This window comes from Microtus pennsylvanicus, chromosome 1, assembly GCF_037038515.1.
Source record: "Microtus pennsylvanicus isolate mMicPen1 chromosome 1, mMicPen1.hap1, whole genome shotgun sequence".
Classification (NCBI taxonomy): Eukaryota; Metazoa; Chordata; class Mammalia; order Rodentia; family Cricetidae; genus Microtus; species Microtus pennsylvanicus.
In genome coordinates this window covers 97,733,496-97,760,554 of record NC_134579.1, presented here as the reverse complement: position 1 = coordinate 97,760,554, position 27,059 = coordinate 97,733,496, and the positions used below count along the sequence as shown (strand labels likewise).

Genomic DNA, 27,059 nt, shown 5'->3' with positions numbered 1-27,059 from the left:
CACGAGCAAGGATCTCACTCCAAGAAGGAAGCTAAGTGCAGAACTCGGAGTAGAGCATCAGCTTGGGCAATTCATCTCTGTGAGTTTGTCAACTGTGTGGGTGCAGGGGTGATGGTCCTGGTTGGGGCCAGATGGGAACCCGGGAGGCTGATTCAGTGACTGCTGTCTCTGACCTTGACCGAGAGAGAGAGGGGGGAGAGAGAGGGAGGGGGGGAGAGAGACAGAGAGAGACAGAGAGAGACAGAGAGAGAGAGAGAGAGAGAGAGGGAGAGAGAGGAGAGAGAGAGAGAGGAGAGGGGGGGAAGAGGGAGAGAGAGGAGAGAGAGGGGGAAGAGGGAGGGAGGGAGAGAGAGAGAGAGAGAGAGAGAGAGAGAGAGAGAGAGGGAGAGAGAGAGAGAGAGAGGCACTGCACACATTGGGGTTGGTGCGGAGCATTGGCTTGCTTTGGAAATTGAGTTCACAGGGCTTTCTTCAAGCAGTGCTGAGGAGACTCAGCTATGGATGTGTGGAGGCTCTTTTAGTGTTGAGCACTGATCAGAGTGACCAAGCGTGACACAAATTTGAGAGGACGGCGGAGTAACCACAGCCAGCTCATCCAGGACAGGAACAAAGATGGAAGCCTGCCAAGAAATCTAAAGAGCAGCAAAAGTATTCTTGGGGGCTGGATACTGTGACCCACACCTGCCGTCCCAGTACTCTGGAGGCTGAAGCAGCAGGGTGCTTGCAAGTTCCAAGCCAGCCTGGGTGACATAGAAAGATCTTGTCTCAAAACAGATTCTTACAAAATGGTTAGGGGTGTAGCTCAGTGATGCTGTGTTTGCCTGGTGGACATGAGGCACCAGGTCCCACTCGGGAGATACAATCAAGGTCACCATCACAGGTGGTCCTGGGAAATGCCCCAGGAAAGTTCCGAGGAATGAAGGCATGCGTGACATGTGTTCCCACAGCCCTTCCCCCATTAAGTAAGCACCCCACAGATGCCTTAGCCACAGTAAGGTGACCCTGCTGTTGCAATTTGCTGAAGCTCAACGGTGGTGAGCGTTGGATGCTAGCAAGAGTTCCTCAGGCTTTACTGAGTATCAGGTGTTCTGTTCGCTCTGGGAAGCTGGTGAGGCATCCATCTGGGCTGGGCACAGAATCCTGGCGTGATGGCTGCCCTGTTTCCACTACTCTGGTTGTTTTTTTTTTTTAATTTGACCAGAGCTAGCTTCCAATTCACTATGTATCCAAGAATGACTTTGAACTCCTAATCCTCCCAATTCCACCTCTGGGTGCTGGGATCACAGGTGTGTACTACCATGCCTGGCTGGCCTTCACTTAAAATTAATTACATTTAAAAAAAAGTGTTTGTACACGCATGAACCCTCACGATGCAGCATGTACGGAGGTTAGAGGACAATTTGAAAAAGCTTCGCCACACGGGTCCCAGGCTTGGCAGCAAGTGCCCTTACTCACGGAGCCATCTTGCCAACCCCAGGCCTTCACCTTTTTTATGTGTTGGTGGCGAGCCTAGCCTTTACCAGCTGAGTCATTGCTCCAACCCTGGCCTTCACTTTTCTAACCAACCCCACCACTACTTCTTTTCCTTTGTGTTCATTTCCATCTGCTCTGTGTAAATCCATCCCTTCTTCGGAGGCAGATTTTTCTGCTCTTTTTCTGCTTTCTCAGGCTGAAAGCTCAATCCATCCATTTTGAGTCATTATCACTTCTAATAAATGAAACTCCCTCCGGCTTTCCTCCGCGTCCCTCTGCAGCGGCTTCTTACTGATTTTAATAGATTTTGCTCCTGTCTCTGTGTGCATTTTTAAATAGTTTCTAATTCCTCTTTCAGATTCTTTTATCACCTAGAAATTGTTTTATTTGTGATAGCAATTTCCAGGTGGAAATATTTCTAAAGGTTAGCTTCCATGCTATCACAGTGCCTTGGGGTTCTGGGAGGCACACGACCCTGCTAAGTGAGTCTGCTAGACATGTGCCTACACCTGTGCAGCACATCCTAGCATGCACATACACGTGTGCACCTGCCCAGGGCTTATTCAGCACGCCTGTGCACGCTGAAGATGCTCCGGGCAGGTGCATACATGCCGTGTCTTTAGTGCACACATGTGCATACATAATGTACACGTACCTTCCAGATGCATATCTGCACAGCTCAATGAATACATGGAACTTTATCAGCCCTTTGGAATTCCTTGACTTTTTTATTATACTCCAAAGATGGTCAGTTTTTATAACTACTTCCTGTATGATGGGGGAGGAGTAAACCCTGTATTTAAAGCATGCAAATATGTATAAAATGTATAAAGTTGAGCTTTTTAGTTGTATTTTTATATTAGTGTGATTTCAGGTTGTTTCTGATGATGTTTTCTTGAGCCAAGTTTTCCTTGATATCTCAGCAACTCAGGCTGTACTGGAACATCTTCTTGCCTCAGTCTCCCCAGCGCTCCCACTAAGCCTGTGTCCTCAAATCCCCTTTGGCTTCTGGATTTGTTGCTTTTTCTTAGAATCCTGTTGTTTTGTTTTTTTCAAATCCTTGGACTATGGCTGTGGAAAGGATGTCCCAGATGCTAACCAATGGGATAGTCAAAGGCCTTGCATATCCATCCTAAGAGCTGTCAGTCATGTCCGAATCCTCCTTCTCTATGCCCTCAGACTCAACCCAGAGGATGCAGATCCCACTGAGGTCTTTTCTCCCCCTGAAAACTTTGACTAGATTTGCAAGGTAAATCCAATACCAGGGCCTGTTTCCCCAATAGCTGCGAGATTTGTGGGTAAGGTAAGCAAGCCTCAAGGAGAGACACCAGAGTCCTCTGAGTACAGAACTGTGTGACCCAATGCCCTCCTATCTACCGCCAGCTGAGCAGTTCCAAGCCCTCCCAAGGTGGAGTGTCCAGGGGGCAGGACAGCTCTCCGATTATGCTTCTCCTCTTCTCCAGGAAGGGGTCTTGGACCTATCCAGACTGTCCTCTACCTGTCTGGTAGGAATGTTTGGCATCCCACAACTGATTGGCTTCAGTGAGCCTGGAAAAACCTGGGGTCCCTCTGCACATGGACAGTGCATCCTATTGGCCAATGCATCTAGGTGGGCCAACTCCAGCCCACTGTTCACTGAAACTTCCTAGCCCAAGTCTCTTCCCTTTGCTATGGTGCCATCCATGCCTGGATAACCACTGCCTGGATTTTTGTCAGCTGTGTTCCATCATTCTAAGCCACCATGCACACCCAGCTTCTTTCTTTATCACATGGAGGCAGCTGCTCACTGGACCTGTGCTTCTGTGCCACCTACAAGCAGCCTTGCCACTAAAACCAGTCACGGACCCCCAGACAGGCCAGCCAGGGTTGACAGTTTCCCCGAGTTTCAGGGCACACAACATCTTCTCTGATACCAGGAGTCTCAAGAGCAATGAAGAACTGGGAACAGAAGTGGAGAGACCACATCTCAGCCTGCTGCCCTCGGCTGTCCCTAGTGATAGAGCTCCACTCTAATTTTGTATGTAGTCCATCTCTGCCCATAGGGCCCTGCCCCCAGCTCACCGGAATCCCCAAAGTGCCTGGTGCCCCTTCACGATTCTTCTGGAGATCCTCACTGGCCCTGAGCCCCACCCCTGTGCCCAGCCACCTTCCTGAGTGCAAAGACAGGTACTGACTCAGGCAACCGAGGTCGTCCCGGGCAGATCTGCATGACAAGCTGGTGGAGCGATGGGTGACGGTGAGAGGTGCTCATTAACGTGTATTCAGAGAACTCCATGAACCCCCGAGTTAAGGGCAGACCCCAAGTTCCCTCTACCTCCCAGCAACAGAAAGGATATGCTACCAGCATCCCTAGACTCGACCCTACTTCTCTGCTCTCTCTCTCTCACATGTCAAAGTCAGAATAAGGTGACAGATATGTCTATGAGACACAGGATAAGACCCCATATGACTGTAGGGGGTGCAGGATATGCCCCCATATGAGTGTAAGACCAGGGTGTGGACCCATGAGTGCAAGGGACAGGGATATGTCCCCATATGACTGCAAGGAATCAAGAATGTCCCTATGAGTACAGGGGGTATGTATGTACATATGGATATGCCTCTATATGACTGCATGGGATCAGCATATTGGTTATTTTGAGCTGTTTTGATACACGATGGGTTCCTGAGAAGCTCTGGAAACAAGAGGAGTCTCTTTCTGTGGGTGGGAGGAGCTTTCTGTGAACTAATATCTCTCTCTCTCTCTCTCTCTCTCTCTCTCTCTCTCTTCTCTCTCTCTCTCTCTCTCCACCTGGAAGAGACCAGATGTTTTTAGATCCCCTCAGTGAACACAGGTTCAGCTTTCGTGCTGACCTTCCCACGCCCTTGGTCTTGTGTGGGGTATAATAATACTCCCTTCTTCAGGCTGTGTTCTCCTCTATCCCATCTTTCTGCTGCTCATAATGGCCTGGACTGCTTGACTTTTGGGAGATGCTTTGGAACCCTAGGATTTCTTGTTTGGGGTTATTCTAGCTGCATTCCCTACAGGGCCCTGTCCCTCCTGGCCCCAACCCCGTTCTAAGGTCTCTAGTTTTCTCTACTGGGTTGGTTCCTGGAACCAAGCCTGCCTAGAGCAAGCGGAAATCCCCAATCCATCCAGGCCCATCTGTGCCTCCAGGGGTGGCAACCCAATCCCAGGACCCTGGTAGTCCCCCTCTGGTCACCCTATAACTCTTCCCCTTTCCAGAACCATCTCCATCTCTGTCCTGCAATGTGGCTAAACCACTAACACAACAGCTAGGCACATGACTCCATTCTAGTCCTGTCCCTATCTTCCCACGGCCTAACTCACTTGAGACATAATTCACTGTTTGGCAGTCACTGTGGTCCTCCCAAGAGGCCACCTTAGCCCCCAACACTGTCACTGCCTCAATTTCACTCCTGCCTTCACTCACACCCCTCAGTCAGCTCCAGCTCTGTGGGTCTCCGTCTTCCGGTGTGCCCCAGAACCTTTGCACAGGAATCCTTGCATGTGTACCAGACGCAGACTGCCAAGAGGGGCATTCCCTCTTGGACAAGTTTGTATTAAGTGTGCTGTCCCCGGGCCTTCCCTGGAAACCCTAATAAAGTAGCAGTCTCCTTACAGCTATGCCCCCTTTCTGCTGAGCCTGTACACTCTTGACATGTTTCACAGTGGCTTACTGGAGCTCCAGCTTGGAAGCACAGATGCTCAAGAGCCATCTCCTGGGTTCTGACAGGGACTATATGCCATCATCAGGGTCCTCCTTGGGCAGCCCCACCTAGCCCGGTGGGGTATCTGCCCAGACAGTCATAAGGTAGAGGCCTAATGAGGCTCAGTTACCTTTAGTGTGTGTGTTTGCGCGCGCGTGTGTGTTTCTGTGTGTATTTCCATGGCAGTCTTTGTGTGTCACCTGTGTTTGTATGCCTCTGTCTGTGTGAGTATGTCTATGTATGTGCACCTGAGTGTCTGTCACTGTTTTTCTTCGTGTCTCCCCATATGTGCCGCCTGTGTACATGGATGTGTACACCTGTGTCTGTCTGTGTGTCTGAGTATGTCTATGTGCATCTGTGTGTGTGTATCTTTGTCACTGTTTTTCCTTGTGTTTCCTCACATGTCGTGTGTGTGTGTGTGTGTGTGTGTGTGTGTGTGTGTGTGTTAAATTACTCCTCAACTCAGAGTAGCTGGGGCACATAGTGTGTCACGCCTCCCTCTGCGGGAAAGTTGTGTCTTCAGAGACCTTTTCTGCATGAGTCACCTTGGACTTCCTGGGGCCTCTGGGTGGAGCCCTGAGAGTTAAGTCTCTCCTGACATCTCCAAGAAGAGAGTGCATCCTGGGAGAGGAAGGGCAGAGCGTAGCTAAAGAGAAGTCTGTTAGCAGACAGCAACAGGTGTTGCTGCAAAAGAAAAAAAAATAGCAGGCAGGCCCACAGCATACACTGGCTTACTACACCCCGCTCCCCTACGGTAGGAGCCAGAGAGCCAGGAAATCCCGAGGGAGCTATAGTGAATGGAGTGTCGGGGTACCAGAAGACAACAGGGAGCCCCAGGCAAGCCCTCACACTGCTTCTGCCCTGAGGACATTCGTCTAACCCCAGAGGTCCTAGGCCCCAGGTGCTTCCTTCCTACTCCCACCTCAGGTCCACCATCTCCTGGACCGTCTGGAATGGGTCTACACACCAACTCATGGTCTGCGTGAGTGGGAGGAAGGATGAATGCAGTGTCTCAGTTTCCTCGGTGTAATGCTTCCTGGGGGTGCACCTCTCTTTAGGCCCCACCCACTGCACTCTTGGGTTTCCCCGACACAGTCCAACACAGGCATCAGCTCCTGTTACAGCAGTATGGAACGCCACTCCTCTCTCCCTTCCTAGCGGCCTAGGAGACACGTTTGCTAACCAGCTAACTGTCTGCGACCCTCCTCTTCCCTAACAAGCAGCTAGTGGCCATCTACTGCATGTCGGCTACCATAGACTCATCGTTGAAGCTTCAGAAATAACATATGCTGTACGCTCCATTCACAGAAAACTCAGGCTCGCTGAGAGCATTAGAGGGCCTGGGAGCACAGCCAGGAGAGTATGACAAAGAGGGGCTCCTTAGCTCACAGGCTCCGCCCCTCGGTCTCTTACGGAGGCAGCTGGGTTGGGCTGCTGTGGAAATATGCAGGTGCTTTAAGCCCGGAGGTCCGCTCAGCCTGTGGATCTCTGTGTGACCCTCTCTCCCTTACCTTCCCAGAATTTTAGGCGGAAATTCCCATGGATTTCTATTTCCTACTGGGGTTGGAGACCCAGAAGCCCGGTGGCCACAGATGAGGCCACGTGGTAGAAGCAGATCTCCCTTAAGTGTGCACCCCGATTTAGCATCCCAGAGGGCAAGCAGTGAGACGTGCCCCGCCCACCGCCCGCGCGTCCGAGCCTCTCAGCCAAGTCAGGCGCGGCGCTGCCAGGGTTAAGGCGCAGGCGTGTCCCCTGGGGTGGGGTGGGCCCGGCAGCCTTGCCGCGATTCTGGCGTCCCCTCGGATTGGGGCCCAACGCACTCCCCCGCCGTTTTCTCCGCCGCGTGGCAGCGTTGCCCCTTCGTCCTCCACTTAGGGGGCTGCGGGGACCGAGGTGCCAGGACACCGCCCGGAGGGGAGCTCATCCGGCCGCGCAGACGCCCCGCGGGCTCCGGGGAGGGACTTGGCCTGCTTTCTGGCCTCCACTCGCCGGGGAGGAGCCGCGCGGCTGCAGCTGGCGGCGCGCGGAGCTTCAGGGACGCAGGCGACCAGGCCGAGAGCCCCGCGCGCAGAGCCGGAGCCCACGCTGCCTGCGGGTTCCCGGTCGGGCCTCTCGGGCTCCCAGCTCAGAGCAGAGGAGGCGCGGCGACACCGCGGGGCGCGGCCGAGGGGAGGAGAGAGTGGAGCGCGGGCGAGCGCCGAGCCGGCCGGGCCTCGCGGGGCCGCTGCTCCGCCAATCTGCGGGCGCTGACGCGGGGGGCGGCTCCACGGCGCTCGGATATCAGCTGGCCTGGCGCGGGGAGCCTGGAGCTCCGCCGTGCGGGCGCTGCGCTCCGGGTCGGCCCGCTGCACCTGCCAGATCGCGGCTTCGCCCCGCGCGCCCCCTCGCGCTCCCCTTCTCGCCCTAGTCTCTCCAGTCCGGCCTTCTAGGCGCAACCTGACAACGCGAAGTAGCCTTGTCACCCGCCCAATGGCCCAGCGGGAGCTTTGCACTCTGGATCGGAACCATCGCGCCCTGGCCAGGATGAACAGCCGCACCTCTTGCCTACACGCCCAATGAGTGTGGTAGCCGTCCCGGAGACCTTCGTCCGCTGCTGTGTTCCCTGTCACTTCTGCCACCAGGTCCACCGACAAAGGCCACTGGCTGCCCCCCGAGATGGCCTGGAGAGCTGGTGCTTTGGTAGCGGGTGTCCTCCACGACGTCCGAGTCTGGGGACAGCCCCTGAGCTGGTAGCTGCTCGTGCGCTGAATGGACCTTGACCCGCGAGTCGTTGCCGGCTTGGTGCCAAGCTGAGGGGTGCCGGTGTAGCGCGCGTCCGGAACCCCCTAAGCACGCTGGCCTGCGCGGCCATGAAGATGATCCTGGTGCGCAGGTTTCGCGTGCTCATCCTGGTGGTGTTCCTACTGGCTTGCGCTTTGCACATTGCTGTTGACCTGCTACCCAAGCTGGACCGGCGCGCTGCGCGATCCACGGGGGAACCCGGCTGTTCCTGCGCTCAGCCGGCGGCAGAGGCAGCTGGCCCAGGCTGGGCCCAGGCGAGGAGCCGCCCGGGGGAGTCCGCCGGTGGCGATGCAGGCTGGCCCAACAAGCACACACTGCGCATCCTGCAAGACTTCAGCTCAGATCCAGCCTCTAACCTAACCTCCCACTCCTTGGAGAAGCTGCCTCCTGCAGCAGAGCAGGTTGATCACGCCCCACGAGGCCAGGAGTCCGGCTCCCCGCCACTCCGTGACCGTGCGCACCGCCCGCTGCTAAGAGACCCTGGGCCTCGGCCACGGGTGCCGCCCCCTGACCCCAGCGGGGACGGATCGCTCTTAGCCAAGTTGTTTGAGCACCCACTCTACCAGGGTGCTGTGCCTCCTCTGACAGAGGACGACGTCCTGTTTAATGTGAACAGCGACATCAGGTTTAACCCCAAGGCAGCGGCAGAAAATCCAGACTGGTGAGCAGAGAATGAGAGGCGGGGGTGGGACTGGTACGGCCGCACCTTCCGGGAATAAAGATACCCTCCTAGAATGCTATTTCACGGGCCAAGCATTTTGTGTACCGTTAGGAACCCTTAAAGGAGGCTGGGTAGGGACGCCTGGTGGGCGGGGCAGATGCGCCTCTTGCTCTGGGCCCTGCCTTTGTCTCCACAATGATTTCCTAGGGAGAAGGGCTGATGGGGTTTGGGAGGCCCCCAGTACCCTGGTGTGGGAAGCTGGCGGCCCACCAGGAGCCAGGGGAGCCCAGGGCTCCACCTACAAGGAAGCATGCTGGCCAGCCCTGGCGAAGGCTGAGGAAGCAGATGAATGAATATGTTGGGAGAGTCAGCCAGGGAGAGTGGGAGCCGCCTTCCCCTGGGAGGGGCTGGGCTGCTGGCTCTGAGACCGATGGGTGAGCTGTTCGGGGTGGACCCCTCCAGAAAGCCTGAATGTACCTAATAAGTCTTTTAAGTCCAGTCACTGGGGACAAAAGCAGCTGAGAAGTGATGTTGGCAGTGTGGAGAGAGACCTCCTGGCAAAGATGTGAACAGGGCCACCCTGCCTGGCGGTGGGGAGGAAGACGAGCCATCCTGGAGTTATCTTCCAAGCTGCCCAGCTTTGTGTCCACCCCCTCCCCCACGGCTGCACAGATCCAAATAAGCCCGGCAGAGTGAAATATTAACCACCAGCTGGCTAGAGCAAATAACCTGCAAAGGTTCCCCGGGCCGCCCGTCCAAAACAGCCTTAGAAATCCTTACTCTCCCTGGAATGTGACCAGGCCCTGTGCCTTGGGACTGCACATGTGAGCTGTTTGGTGGCTTCTGGGCTGTGCTGGCCAGAAACTATCCAGCAGAGGCCACAGAGAGAGTGGTCAGGGTGTGGCTTCTTGGAGGACCCCAGCTCCTCTTTTTGCTTCTAGTGCAGGACAGACTGGAGCTGAAGAGTCCTCACCTGTCAGTGAAGCAGAGCTAAAGCGGCCCCTCTTCCCCTCCAGCCTAGCAGACTCCCAGAGGGTCTGCTTTTCCTCCAGACAACCCCATGGCCAGAGAAGGCAGGCAGCAGGTCTTCTGCTGAACCCCGGGCTGGAGTGACTGATTCCGTAGTCCAACCCTCCCCACCTATGGCTTCACTCGTTAAAATCAAATTTAGCCCCTTGCATCATCCTGCCCCTGGTCTTTGGAACAAAGGCAGCAAGCCGGGGAGGTTTCTGGCTGGCTGGGTGTGCCTACGACTTTCAGGCTGTCTGGTCCCAGGAAAAGCTGACAGTCCCTTCCTACACACTCCCAGCTGACATCATTCTTATGGGGGGCACTTTTGGTGACCCCAGGACAGAGGCGCGGGGATAGCGCTGACACTCTGGGTCTAGGCCAGTAGTAGTTAGGGTTGTCTGTGGCGTCTCTGGAGGGTAAATAGGAATTACAGGTCTCCAGGTGTGTTATTAGGCAGTGGAACCGCAGCCGGGGAGGAAAGTGCAGACAAGGCAGTGCAGAGGCAGCTTTTAGTGAACCTGTACTTTGAACCCAGAGTCGCAAGCCCTGACCCTCAGGACCAGCTCCCCAGCATTCCTTGGCCTCTTGCCTCTCTGTTGACACTTGACTGTCGTCTGTCTTTGTTCCGTGTAGGCCACAGGAAGGTGCTGAAGGAGCAGAATTCTTGCCTACTGGCGAAGCAGCCGTGGACCTCTATCCTAACTGGCTCAAATTCCACATCGGCATCAACCGGTATGAGCTGTACTCCAGGCACAACCCGGCCATTGATGCCTTGTTGCAGGACCTCGGCTCTCAGAAGATCACCAGCGTCGGTAGGTAGCTACCTGCTTGCCCTTGGCGCAAATGCAACTTGGTGTGGGCACAGCAGGGCTGTGCGGAGCTGGCTTCCTAGGCAGGTCACTGGCAAAGGAGCTGCTCTTTCGGGGGTGTCTAGGTGGTCACCTTGATGATCCAGGAGCCAGATGGATGCTTCAAGGTTCATTGCTGGCAAGTGCAGGTCATCACTTTGACCCGTGATAGGGTTATACACGCAGACATATAGGCCCTCCCTCCCCTGTAAAAGAATACCCTGCTGACCCACACCTCCTGCCAGCACCTGTGCGTGGGCCACCTTTCTTCCTCCTGCAGGGGCAGCTAGATTGCATGGCTCAGCCAGGGTGGATGTTCTGAACCTGCTCCCTTCCAAACTCAGTAGGGGTTCAGGGATCTCACCAGGTCGGGGGAAGCAAAGCTGGAGCCTGGGTGTCCTGGATGGAGCGGTGTTTTAAAGGAACATCTCCAGGTTTTTGTGAAATCCACTTTTCAGTTGCAGGAAAACAGCATATCAGGGCAGTTTCTGAGCAGGTTTTGGACTGTTGTCAGGTTGTGAGTGGTTGATAGTCCCTGTGGCTGGAGAGGTGGCATAGGACAGGCTGAGGGCTGGGCTGTGCAGGGGTGGCCCTGGTGTGCCCAGCTGCACGTGCTTGGGTAGCCTGCCATGTGTCTTGAAAGCAGATCTGCTAACAGGCTCCCTCCGGTTATGGGCTCTGGGCCAATTGCTGACATGGAGCAGTTAGAAGCTGCCTGCCTGCGGCAACCACCTCTTTAGAGGTGTCTGGGGCTCTGCTGATCAACGTGCTGGGCTGTTGCCTGGTCGAAAAAGCCAGGACCCAGTTTCCCCAGGGTTTGGTCAACTCACTGAGTGAAAAGGATTAAGCGAATGTTCTTCCGCCCTCCCTTCTTCCCCCAGAGAGATCCGAGTGCGCCCCCACCTGACCCTGCCATGCCTCCTGTGGAATCCAGAGGCTTCAGGATGAGTGAGGAATAGTCCTTGTTAGCACAGAGACTTTGCTTTAAAAGAGCCACAGTCCATGCCCCTTTCTCTTTGGAGTATAACTCTTAAAGAAATGCCCAAGCTGGGCATAAAAGTGAAACCTGTCATCTAGCTATGCAGGAGGCTGAGACAGTGAAAGTCCAAGGCCAGCCTGGGTAACTTAACAAGAGCCTTTCTTAAAACAGAAACAGAAAAGAGGACTGGAATGTAGCTTAGTAGTAGAATCCGCAGTGAGGGGTTGGGGGCGTGGCTCAAGTGTAGAGCACCTGCCTAGAATCCCCCACTGAGGGGCTGGGGTGTGGCTCAGTGGTAGAGCACCTGCCTAGAATCTCCCAGTGAGGGGATGGGGTGTGGCTCAGTGGTAGAGTCCCTGCCTAGAATCCCCCAGTGAGGGGCTGGGGTGTGGCTCAGTGGGAGAGCAATTTCCTAGCACATGGAAAGACTCAGTGGTGAGACCAGCTTCCAGAAGTACTGCTGCCTCTGTGAACCATTCAACTGAGGAGTAGGGAACATGTACTACAGTGACCTTGAAGAGGGTGACATCCTTAGGCTTGTGCAAGAACAAGCTTGAGTGCTATCTGATCCCCACAGCTGGCCAGCTGTTGTGGGGCTTTGGTTTAGTCCCTATTCTCATTGATACCGGTTCTATGCAAAGGTGAGGGGATCTATCCCAGGATCTCAGATCAAGGCAGACTGGGGTTCCAGGGCCTCACCAGAAGCTGTGCTCACCCCAAGGAACTTTATTCATCTTCATGTGCTTAACTTTGAGCCCCCCCCTTTGGTCTGATTTACTTGGGAAGGATGGTGGTGCTAGGACCCCGACTTCACAGTAGGATGAACAGCTCTGTAGCTGATGAGGAAGCAGCCTAGACTTGACCTGTACCTTGGTCTGGTGGGGCGTCCTGGAGTCAGCCAATACCCTTCTAGGCCACGGGATGCTTGAGCGGATCCTACACTGATGTGCTAAACACAATGGCTGGGGTCCTTTTCATCCATTCCCAACATGGACATGCTGGGTCCTTCATTCTGCAGGGGCCCAGCAGCTATCAGAAGGTAACCAGTAGAAATGGCCATCACCCAGGCAGACAAAGGACACTTACCCTGCCCCCCTGGCAGAGTGCTGAGGGATCCCAGCTGTACCAATCACTATCCACAGTGACTTCAAACGGCTGCCCGGCAGCCAAATGTGATCCAACCTGAATGCATCTGGGGGTTGATACATGAGTTTGAGATCATTGTAAAAGGTGCCCTTTTCTCCCAAGGTGAGGTCATGCCTGCTTCGGGACTGGGAGTGTTGGTTGTGAGGTTCTGACCCCCTAGTATTGGGGATCACTGCTAGCAGGGTATACATCACTGGAATGCTTCCTTTCTGGGTCCACCAGTTCTGCTGCCCAAAAGGTTCAAAGATGTGACACCTGCCCCTCAAATAGAGAAGGCTTTGGGGTGTAAATAGGAGTCAGGGGCAAGAACAGAACTGGACAGCACCTGCCTGGCGGATCTCCGTGTGGCAACAATGTTTCAAGACACACCAAGCCCCTTTGCCTAGGGACCTGGAGTCAAAACAGGTGCCTGTATCTTCTCAGGGTTGTGGAGTTTACACCTGCAGAAGCGGACCAGACATCTCGCTCAGCAGGGAGCATCCTGAGATGACTGGCCATGGCCACAGCACAATGCCCTGGAGACTGCACACTGTCCTGGAGGCTGCCTGTTGGAGGCAACTCCCTGCCGCCCTGGCTAACCTGACTCATCCGGAGCTGCTACAGAGGTTGTTGTGGGTGTAAAGGTCCAGCCAAAGTTTTGAGCACACATCTGGCTCCTTGAGACATAGTCTCTCCTGGGCATTTATCGTAGCGTAGCCACTAGGTAGGTGACAAGCTGGGTGCCCATAGACAGGATTTGCTTCTGCCCAGGGCCTGGTGCTACCATGACCTGGAGTCAAGTGGAACCTTCAAAAGCGAGTCCTGCCTTCCAACTTCCCCCTACAACTAGGGAAATTGAGGCTACAGAGAAGGAAGATTTGCTGGTGGGGTAGTATCCCCTTGTTTCTGATTCAAGCTTCCCTGGGGCCGGCCAGTGATGACTTTATTTTTTATATTTTTAATTTTGTGTATGTATATGTGAGGATATCTGAGTAGCTGTGTTTTGTTTATTAGTGTCTGTGCACATGTGTGTATAGGTGTGAGTGCGTGTGTCTGCAGCTGTTTATGTGCCCATGGTGTGAAGGTATGAAGCTGGCATTAGTGTTTCAATTCTTTTTTCATTTTTAACTTGTTGAGTCGGGGTCACTCGCTGAATCTGGAGCATTCCGGCGCTAACTAGCCTCGCTAGCCAGCTTGCTCGGAGATTCCCTGTCTGCCTCATTAGGGCTGGGATTGCACGTGGCCACCACATCTGTACAGCTTTTACTTGGGTTCTGAGGTTCCAAACTCTGGTCTGTGTGCTTGCACAGCAAACACATTATCCACCGAGCCACCCCCCCATCCCCAGAAGTGGTGGCTTTAATCTTCAAGTTTTTCATCTCACTATGAAATACGAAGCTGGGAAATAACTCTTGTGATGGAAAATGGTGCCGGGGGGTGGGGGGGGAGGGAGGGGTTCCACGCCCTCTTGGACCCGTTGCATCAAGTCTCGCCTGTTTAGAACCTCTTGCTCCTTTTCATGAGGCTCTGTGTGGCCCACAGCGCAGCTAGCCAAGGCCAATAGAGATTTATTTATAGCCAGGCTCCAGGCTGCCTGGTAACGGGCCACTGCTACCTTTAAAGAGACTACACACACCCACCTCTGCTCAGCAGGAAGTGGCCCGCCATGCCTTTGGCCGGGACTGGTGGTAATCAAATCGCTACCATGTACAATCATGGATACAAACGCTCTACACTTGAAATTACTCAGGGAAGAGAGAAGTCTCCCTGGGAGCAGAGGGTGAGGCAGCCTCTGGCCTGAGCAGAGATCTCTTAAGGTGGCTCCATCTAGGTCAGATCAAGGCCCGTGGTATTGAGAACAAGGCAGAACAAAAGAAAATAACTCCACCGGTCTGAAGTCCTTGTCACTAATTGATCTGCCGGAGGGAAAGAATGGATGAAGATGGAATCTGGAGAATTGGCTATGAGCTTCTAGGAACAAAGGGCCCGTGACTGGGGTGCCCCGGAAATACTGCCTATGAAGCGGGGGGAGGGGGGGTGCGGGGACTTCTCATTCCTGTCTGATGAGACAGAGCTAGTATAGTTCTCAAGAGGCAGTACCAGCCACAGCAGGGTTACAGGTCCTTGCCTCTCTGACTCAGGGCATGCATGTAGGGTGGGGGAAGAGGGTGACTGCGGTCACAGACCTCAGCAGTAGAGGGACGCCCTGAAATAACAAGGACCCCAAGATCAAGTGCACCAAGTAAATGGCTATTGCCTGCTCAGTGCCATGGGTTGGAAGGTCAGGAGCCGAGGGTGGTCTCCAGTAGGGATTTGAGTTGTCCCATCCCACCCCTCCCCTCCCTGTTTTCTCCTTGTGCAGGCAGGAAGCTGCAGGGATTGAGCCCAGCTCCCACTCACCGTCTTGGCTTTTGGAAAGCCAAGCTCCATCGGTGTATTTCTGGGCTTTCTTGTGACTGCCACTCTCAAAATAAAAGTGAGCTCCCTGAGAGGCAGCGTGACATAGTAACACCAGGCTGCAGGCCACTAGGGCAGAAGGTGCCCCACGTGTGCCTGGTCTGAGCCAGTGATGGCCCCGAAGCCCGGAAAGCCTCTCAGTGGGCCAGAAGCTTGGAGACCTGGCTGCAGCCACCGTCAATGCCTGCTCGCTCAGCTTGTCCAGCCCCTCGTGTCAGGGTGGGTGGCTGCAAGGCCAGGGTCAGCGACTCTGCCTCTGGCTGCAACGTAAATGTGCCCCATGCCCATTTCCTCATGTCAAAGATTGGCAGGTGGAAGGGGACTGTGGGTGCCCGGCGTCTGAGCCACAGGCATGCTTCTCCAGTTCAGTGACATGTGAGACAGGCCAGGAAAGGCTGAGTGACATTTTCTCTGAATGTGAGTCTTCCCTAGGGAGGCCTTCACTTACAATACAAACACCTGCCTCCATTAATCTTCTAGAACAGCCCCTTAAAAGGCAGCAAGGGGTATGTGGGTGTGAAAATAGTCAGGCTACTGCCTGACTGACCCCAAACAGAATCACCAGTCCCCTCGCCAGGATGAGACGACCAAGGTCAAGCCCAGTAGCGGTGATGATCCCCAAGGGCCACCAGTCAGTATCTCAGGTGTGGCCCATTTCCTTAGTGCCCAATGGGGACAGCCTAGTACAGAAGCTGGTGGGTGTTCGCATCTGTTGCCCACCTAGACAGACGCGCCTGAGCCTTTGCTGTAACACAAAGCAGTCTGTGTCAGATATGTGGGGTCTGGGCTCTGACCAGAGAATACCCCCAGCCAGCTTCAGGCAGCTTGCAGGGCTAAGGGTGGGTTGAGTCAGGACAGAGCCTTACTTTTGCAGTTTGTACCTCAGTCACCTCAGAGATCTGTGTTCTAGAACTCCTGGTTGCCTCCTTGGGAGGAACTGGCCGTGTATGGTGTCAGGGCAACAGGGAGGCAGATGGGACCCCCTTAGGAAAAAAACTGACTACACTGGGAGGAAGCTCAGTGGGTAGCGTGCTTGACTAGCTTGCTCAAAGCCCTGGCCTGTACCCAGCACTGCATAGACAGCACTGAGGACAGGTGGAGGCGAGAGGGTCATGAGTTCAAGGTCATCCTTAGCTATATAGCCAGTTTTCAGTTACGCAAGAGCCTGATCAAAGCAAGAAAAGCAGATGGCGGGGGAGGAGCGGAGACAGACCTAGCTGACCAGATTAACACAATATTTTGCTATCTAAAAGCCCGGATTACAAACTTTAAAAAGAGCCTGGCCCAGGAAGGAACCATTAAACCCAGGAGTCTCTGTGATTAAGCGAAAATGGGTCGTACACGAAGACTTGATGGTGCCACCAACTTTTTAATCACTTCCTTCTTTTCCGCTCTACCAGAAACGCGGTAGATGTTCCTTGTGCAAATTTAGAAAGCACAGATAAGGAAAAACAGAAAATTAAAATCCCCTGCCAGGCTCCCGAGGGAGAGGTGCAGGCTCGTTGCTGGTCTGTGTATCAGGGCTGAAAAACCCATGTGTCCCTGTCTTCAGGGGGAAAATGAGCTTCCTGAAGCATGAATGTTTCATAAGCTGCTTGCTCAATAGTCAAACCGTAAGCACTTTGTTGTGTCACTCAGAAGGAAGGCAGGGTGGTAGTCACACCTGCCCTCACTGCTGTGGTTGCATCCTGAGTTTGAAAGGAGCATGACGGGTGTGGTGGCCCGAGGAGGACACGATCTCGTACCAGCCACTCTGGTCCTGCGGAGCCCAAAATCAGTCTTAAGTCCCTAGTGCAGCCGACAGCCAGGTCCTCTGCGAATACCAGCCAGGGGACTGTCCCCACTGTACAGGTGAGTCCAGGCCACTGCTGTTCTTTGAGCCTGATCCTCTCCATAGCCTTGTGAAGGAGTATCATGTGACTTTCCACGAGGGATGTGCTTATATCAACTAGGAGGAGGGGCCCTGGTAATTCTTGCAAGTTTCAGGAACTTCCTAAGCCTTTTAAGTTTCTTTTACTTCCTAAATCTTCTTTTTATGATTTGTTTATTTATTATGTACACAGTGTTGTGCCTGCATGACAGAAGAGGGCACCAGATCTCATTATAGGTGGTTGTGAGCCACCATGTGGTTGCTGGGAATTGAACTCATAGCCTCTGGAAGAGCAGCCAGTGCTCTTAACCTCTGAGCCATCTCTCCAACCCTGCTTTCTAAATCTTAATGAGCCTCCCACCAGGAGTAATATCTTTATTTGTTTGAGTTTTTTGACACAGGGCCCCATTATGTAGCCTTTGCTGTCCTGGAACTCACTGTGTAAACCAGGCTGGCTTCAAACTCAGAGAGATCTACCTGCCTCTGCCTCAGCCTCCCAAAGTGCTGGAAATTAAAGCATGTGCAACCACACCCAGTCAAGAAGAAATGTTTTAATTTGAAGGAAATATCTGCAAAATGATAAGTAAGCATCTATGGCCCCGTTTTACAGAAAGGGAAACTGAGGCTGGAAAAGTAAAGATTTCTTCCAGGATATTCAGCCTGGGGAAGCTAAGCAGACTTCAGTGTCTAGATCAGAATGGACCGCCATGATCTTTCTTCCACTGAACATTTTTTTTTTTGAGGCAAGGTCTTACTATGTAACTTTGGGTAGCCTCGAATTCACTATGCAGATCAGACTGGCCTGGAACTCATAGAGATCTACCTGTCTCTGCCTCTGAAGTACTCGGATTAAAGATGTGTGCCGCTATACCCAGCTCCACCAAACCTTTTGTGACCAACCCTAGGCCTCTCTCCCCCAAGAGTGGCTCTCACAATGACCTCAGGCTGCAGCCTGCATTGCCTCCTACACTAAGGAGTCTAAACTTATCTCGCCCATTGTAACTTCCTATCTACCCACGTGTCCAGTGTAGGCTCTGACTCCGTTACATCTGTGATGTTATCACTTGCTCTGAGCCTGCCAAGGATACGGGATGCCTCTGTACACACCAGGCAAGCTCCCATGTAGACGGGCTTGGCTACATTGTGCAGTGTGAAGGCCCCTTCGTGTCCTTGTGCCTTGAACAACCTGGGGGCCTTTGCCACAGCTGACCTGGATCAGAAAAAACCCCGTGGCTTTCCTTTCTCCTCGTTCATCAACAAAAGGGAAATCCAAGGTTGGGGGAAGAAAGATTGTCTTGGAAATCCATCGGCTTTCTGATGTGGTGAAGTGCCAGAGCAGTGTGTCTTCTGGAACCTTCTGAAGCTGTCATATCCTTCCATGTCCTAATGATGTAGGAGCTTCTAAAATATAGGTATTTGGGGGTCTTCTCAGAGAGACCACTCAGACCTTCACTAAATCCTAGTAGCTTGCCTGTACCTAGACAAGCAGTGGTGTGTGTGTGTGTGTGTGTGTGTGTGTGTGTGTGTGTGTGTGTGTAGATGCAGGTGGGTATTGAGGGTGTGTAAGTAAGGGGATGTTTATGTAGGAGTGGGAATGGGGGTATTTGTGGGTATGGAGGTCTTCATGTAGGCACAGGGTGTGTGCAGATGTGAGCATGTGTTTGTGTGAAGGTATGCATGGGTGTGGCTGCACTCCTGGACTGGCCTCCCTGGGCCCTTTGTGGGCTCACACTGTGGAGTTTGCTTAGACCCGACTGCTGTATCAGAAGGGGCTGCAGCTAGCTGGCGTGCATCATTGCTGCAAACCCATCTTCTCAGGCACAATGGGAGCCCCTTGCCACTTGAAGAAGATCCGACTGGCTGGTGGCTAGAACCTTTGTCTGATTCTGCTGCCTGGGGGCAGTTGGGGGCCTAAGGCAGCCACTGAGTCACCCTGTTTGTTCTTCCCTCCCTCCTGCAGCCATGAAGTCAGGGGGCACACAGCTGAAGCTCATCATGACCTTCCAGAATTACGGGCAGGCGCTATTCAAACCCATGAAGTAAGTGCCTGACACTAGGGTGGGCATGAGGCGGGGCTGCTGTGTGCAGGCATAAGGCCGGGCTGGGGAGGCAACATTTATCTGGGGGCGAAATGTAGTGACTGCTAAGTGAGTAGCCAGGCTGTCTGCACCCTCCTGGTCCCTCTCCAGCCTGATACCATCATTATACACCTGGGGACGGTTGTCCATCTTGTTCTGGGAGGGTGAATGTTTGCATTTAACAAGGGGCTGGCAATGTGGGCATGTAAGGGACCCCTGGAGGAGAGACTGCATTTTTCTAACAGGCTCAGAGACTGGGGGGACTCCACAGAGGGCCGGGGTTGCCATCTAGAGCTTTGCAGGTGGTATGGTCATTTCTCGGCCTGCTGCCCAGTCCAGGTGATCCGTGGAGAGCCTGTGCATCCTAAAACTCCATCCTGGGGAGATGGCTTCATCAGTAAAGGGCTTGCCACAAGAGCACGAGACCCGAGTTTGATCTGTAGCACCCACGTAAAAAGCCAGGCATGGTATTGCACACCTGTAGTCAGTGCTGGGGTGGCAGAGACAGGAGGATGCCTGGCACTCACTGGCCAGTCAGTCTAACTGAATTGGTGAGCTCTGGGTTCGGTGATAGACCCTAGCTCAAAATATAAGGTGGAGAGCATGCATGTGCACACATACAACTTCATCCTAACACAAAGCAGCGCTAGAGTGGGCTCGCTACCCCACAGAGCGTCACAGAGGAGGTAGAAATCTCATCACCAGTACCAGCGAGGGAGCATTATGCAGCACGTGACCACCCGGGATACTCGGGAGTTACTAGAGCTTGTATCTCATTGCCACAGACCCTGCTCGGCCCAAGAGTTTGCATTTTGCGGCAGCCAGGCTATTGTGTTGCTCTTTACAGCATGGTTTGCAGCCACAAAGGCTAAGGAGCACATGCAAGTCGTGGGAGTGAGGCTGCTGGGTGCAGGTCCCCAGGGACCACCCAGCTGTGCTGACTGACCAGGTGTCCTCTTTCTGCCCTGATTTTTCTACAAATCCAGCTTCCCCCCACACCCCCGTTTAATCCTCAAATTTAAAATAAATGCTAAGTACTTCCGAAGCAGGGAAGGCACTTTGCTCTTCCTGTTTGTCCTGTGTCCCCAGGAAGACCCAGCATGGGTTCAGGGGAGAAAAGTGGGCCTCCCTGGCTTCCCAAGAAGGACAGTGAGCCTGTTTATCTGCAGGTCTTCAGGAGCCCAGACCTGAGCACCACCCACTCCCACAGACAAAGGAAAACCTGGTCCTAGGGTTTAAGCCATGAAGCAGTGAGCCCTCTGCCACTGCCTGTGAGATGGCATGGCCACGGGTGCCACGTGACCACGTGACTGAGTACGCGTTTCTTCCCCTCTTTATGCAAGTGGTGTTTTCTGTGTCCCGTGAGCATCTGTCCTGTGTAGGGAGTGACATCAGCTTGGCATGAGAAGAGTCGTGGACTGGACGCCATCACTCGGGAGTAGTGTATGCAGCCAAGCATTGGATGTCACTGCCCTGTAGGAACAAGCAGAGGGTCTCCAAATAGCCTGTAGCCTGTGTGTTTATCCCAGGATGTCCTAGAGGGTCAGATGCCAAGGAGGATATGGCTTCCTATGGTTTCTTAAGGGGGCTTTAGTGGAGACAGAATCTCACTGTATCCCCAGACTAGCTCCTGCCTCAGGCCTCGCAGGGTGCTGACATTACAGATGTGTACCTCCACATGTCGTGTGAAGGAGACTTGCTCCCTCCCCAATCTCTCCCTTCCTTCTTCCTTCCTCCCTCCTCCCCTCTTCCCGTTTTTGCTCTCTTTCCTTGGGTAAATAGTTTTATGAGCCTAGCCTGGCCTCAGATGTGCTTTGTAGCTGAGGATAATCCTGAACTTCTGATCCTCTTTCTCCACATCCATAGTTCTGGGATTACAGGCATGTGCCACCACACCTCGTATATGCGGTGCTGAGGATGGGAGGAACGCAGGGCGTCGTGCTAAGCAAGCGCTCTACCAACCGAGCCACATTCTCGCGCTATTTTAAGGCCTCTGGTTTTCACAAGGACAGTGCCATGAGAACCTGCCTGCATAAGACTAGGGCCAAGCCAGGTGACAAATAGATCAGGACAGCCTGCTGCTGGCCAAGATCTGGGGACAATAAATGAAAATGACATCTTTTCAGTCAAGTTCTGTGGGCATGGGCTCCGTGAGGCAGGTGTGTGCTTCCTGTCTGAGAAGTGTGTGTTCAAGCCTGGCAGAAATCTATAGACAAGTCCAGAGAGGCTCCCCATGGCCCAGAGTTTCAGGACAGCAAACCCTGGGGATCCAGATGGCCTCCTCAGTGGAGATGGGAATGGTTCTGGATTCTGGCTTGTGTCCTGACTCTGCAAGTAGCTAGAGGGGAAGGTATGTCCAGCTGTGGACAGCTGCAACCACAGCCGTTCCCCGGAGCTCGAGCAGCCTGTGTCCCATGAAGAGGGAGGGGAATGGGTCTCTGCACTCAGGGTTTTGGTGTTTGGTTTCATCCCCACAGTAGAGTCTAAAGACAAGCTGTTCATAACTACATACAAACAAGGAACCTGGGGTGCTGAGGGGTGGTATGGGTCCAGAGACCTATAAGGGGCCCCTAACCTGGTGGACACCATCTATCCCTGAGTGGTCACATAAGGGACTGGTGCGGAAGCCCCTTGGGATTCCTACTTCTCCAGTTTATCCAAGGCCTTGGATAAAGGACTTTTCAAGGCTGTGATTGGAGGAGGATAACATAGTGTGGGAGGTACCAGTCGGGTCAGGGTGTTGCTGGAAAAATAGGTTAAGGAAACTAAGGCTCAGAAAGGGAAGGATGTGTCTAAGACTAACCAAAGACAGAATCTGAGGCCAGCCTGAATTTTCTCTTCAAAATGGGCAGGAGGGCGGGGGTTGTGGGTGGGGTCCCCATGCCAGCAGGTGGCACAGTTTGCTGTAAACTCCCCACACTGTCTGGGTCTTTTGCTGTTCCTCCATGGACCAGGTCCAGAAATTTCTGGGCACCTGAGACTCATCGACTCCAGTTATCTGGCCAGCAACTGATGACCCTGATGACCTTGGGCAGGGCCCGGGACCTCACACCGCTGCCTGTTTTGTCCTTGCTCCTCTGAGGCTATGGAATGATTACAGTTATGGTTCTTGACAATGGCCTTAAAAAGTCAAAACCCATGATAGGGAATGGGGAGGGAGCTCAGTCAGTAAGGTGCTTGCGGCACAAGTAAGAGAACCCAAGCCGGATCTCTAGAAGTCCCGTAAAAACAGCAGGCGTAGTGGTGCATGCCTGTCATCCCAGCACTGGGGAAGTAGAGACAGGAGGCTCTCAAGGACTCACTGTCATGCAGTGTTAGGAGTACGTATGTTAGTAGACACTAAAAGACACATGCCCCACAGGCATGGCAGCTCACCGCTGTGATCCCAGAACTTTGAAAGCTGAAGCAGGAGGATTGCTCTGAGTTTTGAGGCCAGTCTGGAATGTAGAATGAGTCTCTATGGGAGGAGGGGGAGAAAAGGTAAGGGGAGAGGAGGAAGAGAAGGAAAGGAAGAAAGAAGGGAGGGACAAGGAGGAGGAAAAGGAGGAGGAGGAGGAGGAGGGGAGGGGGAAAACACACAACCAGCACTGCAGCCCTTGAGCTCTTGGGGAGGGGGCAGGGCTGACTGGCTTTTAAAGCAGCAGTTCTCAGCCTTCCTAATACTCCAACCCTTTAATACAGTTCAACGTGTGGTAGTGACCCCAACTAGAAAATTATTTTCATTGCTGCTTTATAACTGTAATTTTGCTAATGTTATAGGTCATAATGTAAATATCTGTGTTCTCTGATCATTAGACTCCCTCCTTCCACCTGAGGCATCATGGCCCACAGTTTGAGAACTCTTGCTTTAAAGTATTTAAGGTTTTTATTTTTTTATTTTTATTAGTTTAAAAAGTGGCTTTCCTGACGCCAGATGCACACCATGCCTTCCAAAACCATTCACTCGAGTGATTGACCAGCACCACGAGCTTTCTGAGTTCTAAGAGGAAACTGTAAAAATCTAGCTGCCTCTCCCCACCCCTACCCCGGCACCCGACAACCACTAATCTCCCGTCTCGCTGTCTCGCTGTGTGGATTTGCTTATTCTGGGTTTTCCCAGGCCGAGGATCGTGTGGTGTGTGGTACTTTCTGTCTGGCCTTCAGTGGTGACGTCCTTTCTAAGTTCATCCAGATGGAGCATGTGATAATACTTCCCTCCGTTTTTATTGATGAGTGATAGTCCATTGTGTGGATGGACCACACCCTACTTATCCATCCATCTGCTGATGAGAGAGGATTGTTCTCATGGTCTGTAATGAAAAGTGCTGCTTTGAACCTTTGGATGCATGGATGTATTTTAGGGGGTTCATGTGGGGGTACATGTGTGTTGTGAGAATAATTTCCCTGGAGAGAGGTTAAATAGTGGAGATGGTGACTTTTCCATAGCTTCACAGATGGACCACTCCTCTCCAGTTAACCTCCCCCATCCCATAGACAGTGGTTCTCAACCTGTGGGTCACGACCCCTTTGGGGGTCACACATCACATATCTTGCACATCAGATAATTTATGTTGTGACTCATAACAGCAGCCACATTACAGTTATGAAGTAGCAATGAAAATAATTCTATGGCTGGGGGATCTCCACAACATAAAGAACTGTATTAAAGGGCCACAGCATTAGGAAGGTTCAGAGCCACTGCACCTCGCAGGCCCCAACTGTCACATGCAATTAGGGCAGAATTTATAAAATGCATAAGAGAAGCATTTGGATTCTCAGCTGAGTTTGCATGACCTTCCAAACCCACTCCTTCTCCAAGGGAGTATCAGTAGGTCTGCTCATTACGGGCTCTTGCAGCAGACAGCACTGATCTAGTGTAAAATGGCATTTGTCTTGCTCAGAGGACCCCATTTTATAATAAGTATGGTGCATGTGCATTGGCCAGAGGATGACCTTGGGTGTGGTCTTCAGAAACACCATCAGCCTCCTTTGAGACAGGGTCTCTCGCTGACCTAGAACTTACTAGGAGGACCGGCCAGAAAACCCAAGAGATCTGCCTGTCTCCATGTCCCCAGCACTGGAATTACCATCATGGGCCACCAAGCCTGACACTTTGACACGGGTTCTGGGCGCCAGACTCAATTCTTCATACTTACAGAGCAATTGCTTTACCACCTTGGCCATGCCCATGTTTTGGGTCTCTTGGGCACAAGCCTTGGAGGGCTACTGGAGCTCTTAACGTTCTCATTTGTTTCCATCTCGTTTCCATGGTAGCTGTGCTGTTTTATCATCCCACCTGCACAGCCCAGGGGGTCTGCTTCCCCTGTCTTTGCCAGCACCTGCTGTCATCTGTCTTTGATGGTAACTGTTCTCCTGAGTGGGAGGTGGGATTTCACATGCATTTCCCTGATGGCCACGGACACCAGAGTCTTCCCATGAGCTTGTTGGTCATCTGTTTGTCTTCTTTGGAGAGGTACCAGGGCAATGCTCCTGCCATCCTTTTGGCTGGTTATTTGTCTCTGCTATCAAAGGGTTAAATGACTCTTATCACATAGATGGTAGTGTATAGGCAATGAGGTTTTAGGGTGTCCATTTTATTTATTTTTGTTATTTGTACTTTTGGTGAACTATTTAAACTTGAATATAATTGTGTGTGTGTGTGTGTGTGTGTGTGTGTGTGTGTGTGTGTGTGTGTGTCAGAGAAACCATGAGGCCTCACTGGGACTCAGTTTATCATGTGGTCACAAAGCCTAGGGTATACCTACTCCCAATGCTTCTCCAGAGGCTGCTTACAGGAGCAGAGCTCAGCAGGGTGGGGTTAGCTGCAGGCCTCAACAATACAACTATCAAGTTGTTTCTTGGAAAAGAACCTCTCAGGCATGCCCGAGGCGGCCCCTGATACAACAGGACCGTCTCACGGCAGAAATACTCATCTAGCAGCGGCTGATACTTCCAGAGCTCTGGGGTTGGGCCTGGCACAGACATGATTCAAGGTCCAAGCTTGTGGGAAAGCCACAGGGCTGTGACCTCTGGACGTGGGTCACTTGGATGCTGAGTAGGGGATGAGGTAATGCGTGTGTGTCTGGCCCTTCACGGCAGCTCTGGTTTGCTGCTTCTGCAGCCAAGCACAGAATGCATGGGAGAAAGAGCACCTGTGGGGCAGGCAGATGCACCGGCAGGCTTCCCCCTCAGGAGGGTCGGGAGGGTCAGGGCTGGAAGGAAAGACAGCCTTGCAAGAACACTCAGCTGGAAGCAGCCATCAGGGAGGCCACGGTGAGTGTGAAGGTCAAGTAAAGGTCAGATATGTCCAGGCCACAGGAGGAGTTGTGTGCACAGTCCAAGAGGTTGGCTGGCACCATCAGGATCAGGTGCCTACAAGGTTTCAGCTGCTCTGTCTGAAGCCCAGGCTTTGGTGCAGGAGGTACTAGACACAGCTGTCCCCAGTGGACTTCAGCTCCTTCCCCTCTGGCTGATTACCAAGTGCTCGGGGCTGCATGCTGAAGGGGTGTCATGCCCGAAGGCATGGGCCACGTATTCCTGCAGGGTCCGGTGGTAAAGTCTGGGGTCTGAGAATAGACCGAACACAGAGGGAGGCTGGGCAGCAGCCTGCCTTGAGGACATTTGTGGCATGGACATTGGCCGGTGGCTCAGATCACTATTTGGGGTGTCCGGGTGCACAGTTCCTGCCTCGGTATGAAATTGGTGTGTTGGGGAGACAGGAAGGAGGCTGTGGGGGGAGAGAGTGGATGAGGAAGAGGGTATCCACAGAGGCTGGGCAGTGTGATGGAGGAGGATGCTTAGGAAACTGTCCTAGTCAGTCTTTGTTGCGGGGATGAAACACTAACGGAAAGCAACTAAGATAGTAAAGTGTTTATTTGGCTTCTAGGTTATAATTCATCATTGAGGGAGGTCAGGGCAGGAGCTCGAATCAGGAACCTGGAGTCAGGAACTAAACGCAGACGCCATAGTGGAACACTGCTCATTGGCTTCACACCTTGGCTTGCTCAGCTTGCCATTTTATACAGTTCAGGACCACCTGGCCAACGGTGGCACCACCCACAGAGACCTGTACCCTCTCGCATCAATTATTAATGCCTCATAGACAACCCCAAAGGCTGATCTGGTAGAGGCAATTGTTCAGTTAAGGTTCCTCTCCCAAAGTGACTCAAGTTTATGTTGAGTTGGCCAAGACTTGCCAGTACAAGCCCCTCTCTGGGCACAGTGATGGGACATGGGAGCAATTGAAGAAGAGAAAGCTACTGGCGTTGTGGCTGATGACATTTGGGGACCCACTTGGGACATCCAGGTAGAGGCACATAACGCCTGGAGCACAGAGAAACACCAAGATTAAGTCCTAGCCACAAAACTTAGTGTGTGGCCCGTCCCTCCAGACTATTCCCTTTGCTTGCACAGCTGGAATATAAAGTCCAGGACCCTCCCCTCCCAAAAGACTCATCTCTAGTGGGAGGTTGCTCCACAAGGCAGGGGGGACAATGACTCCATCCGACATATCACTTGGGCTTGGCCCATTTGATTCCTGGCTGCATTTGCTTTTATTTCCCAAGGGACAGGAAAGAACACAGCACATTGCTGAGGGGCTCTCAGGAAGCATCCACCTTGAGTGAGTCAGGGGTGGCTTGTGGAAGCTGATCCAAGCCTGGGAAGCACCCCAGCCTCTGGCCAGTGTGACAGCATAGCTTACGGACTACCTGGTTCCCAACTAGCAAACTGAGTAATTGTAGATCACTTGAAAGCCTATGGTTGCGTGATGGTGTAATTGGGTGGTTTTGTACCTCTAGGCAACTGTGCGATTGGATGTGCTATGGCTGTGTGTGCGTCTGTGCCTGGGTGGTTGTGTGCCTGGGTGGTTTGTACGGCTGTGGGCAGCTGGGTGGCTGTGGCTAGCTAGGCTGCTGTGTGTATATGTCACCTCTGTAGCACACAACACATTCTTTGACCTCCCCAGATATCGCGTGTGTATTATTTGTGATGGGCTCTCCTTAATAGTGGAAGAACAAGGCTTTAACGAGGCTTGAGTAGGTGAAAGTAAACAAGGAACAGACCACAGACCAGGGATGAGGCTTAG

General features: G+C 53.0%; 1 protein-coding gene across 1 annotated transcript in view; it reads left to right on the top strand.

Moving 5' to 3' along the window:
* The first annotated feature begins 7,489 nt into the window (after positions 1–7,489).
* Positions 7,490–27,059, top strand: part of Fam20c (FAM20C golgi associated secretory pathway kinase) — a 54,279-nt gene continuing 34,709 nt past the window's right edge. Inside the window, exons 1-3 of the mRNA XM_075975006.1 lie at positions 7,490–8,626; positions 10,271–10,449; positions 18,877–18,955. Of these exons, the coding sequence (XP_075831121.1) occupies positions 8,034–8,626; positions 10,271–10,449; positions 18,877–18,955 (851 nt within the window). The 5' untranslated portion in view covers positions 7,490–8,033. The remainder of the gene's footprint in view (positions 8,627–10,270; positions 10,450–18,876; positions 18,956–27,059) is intronic.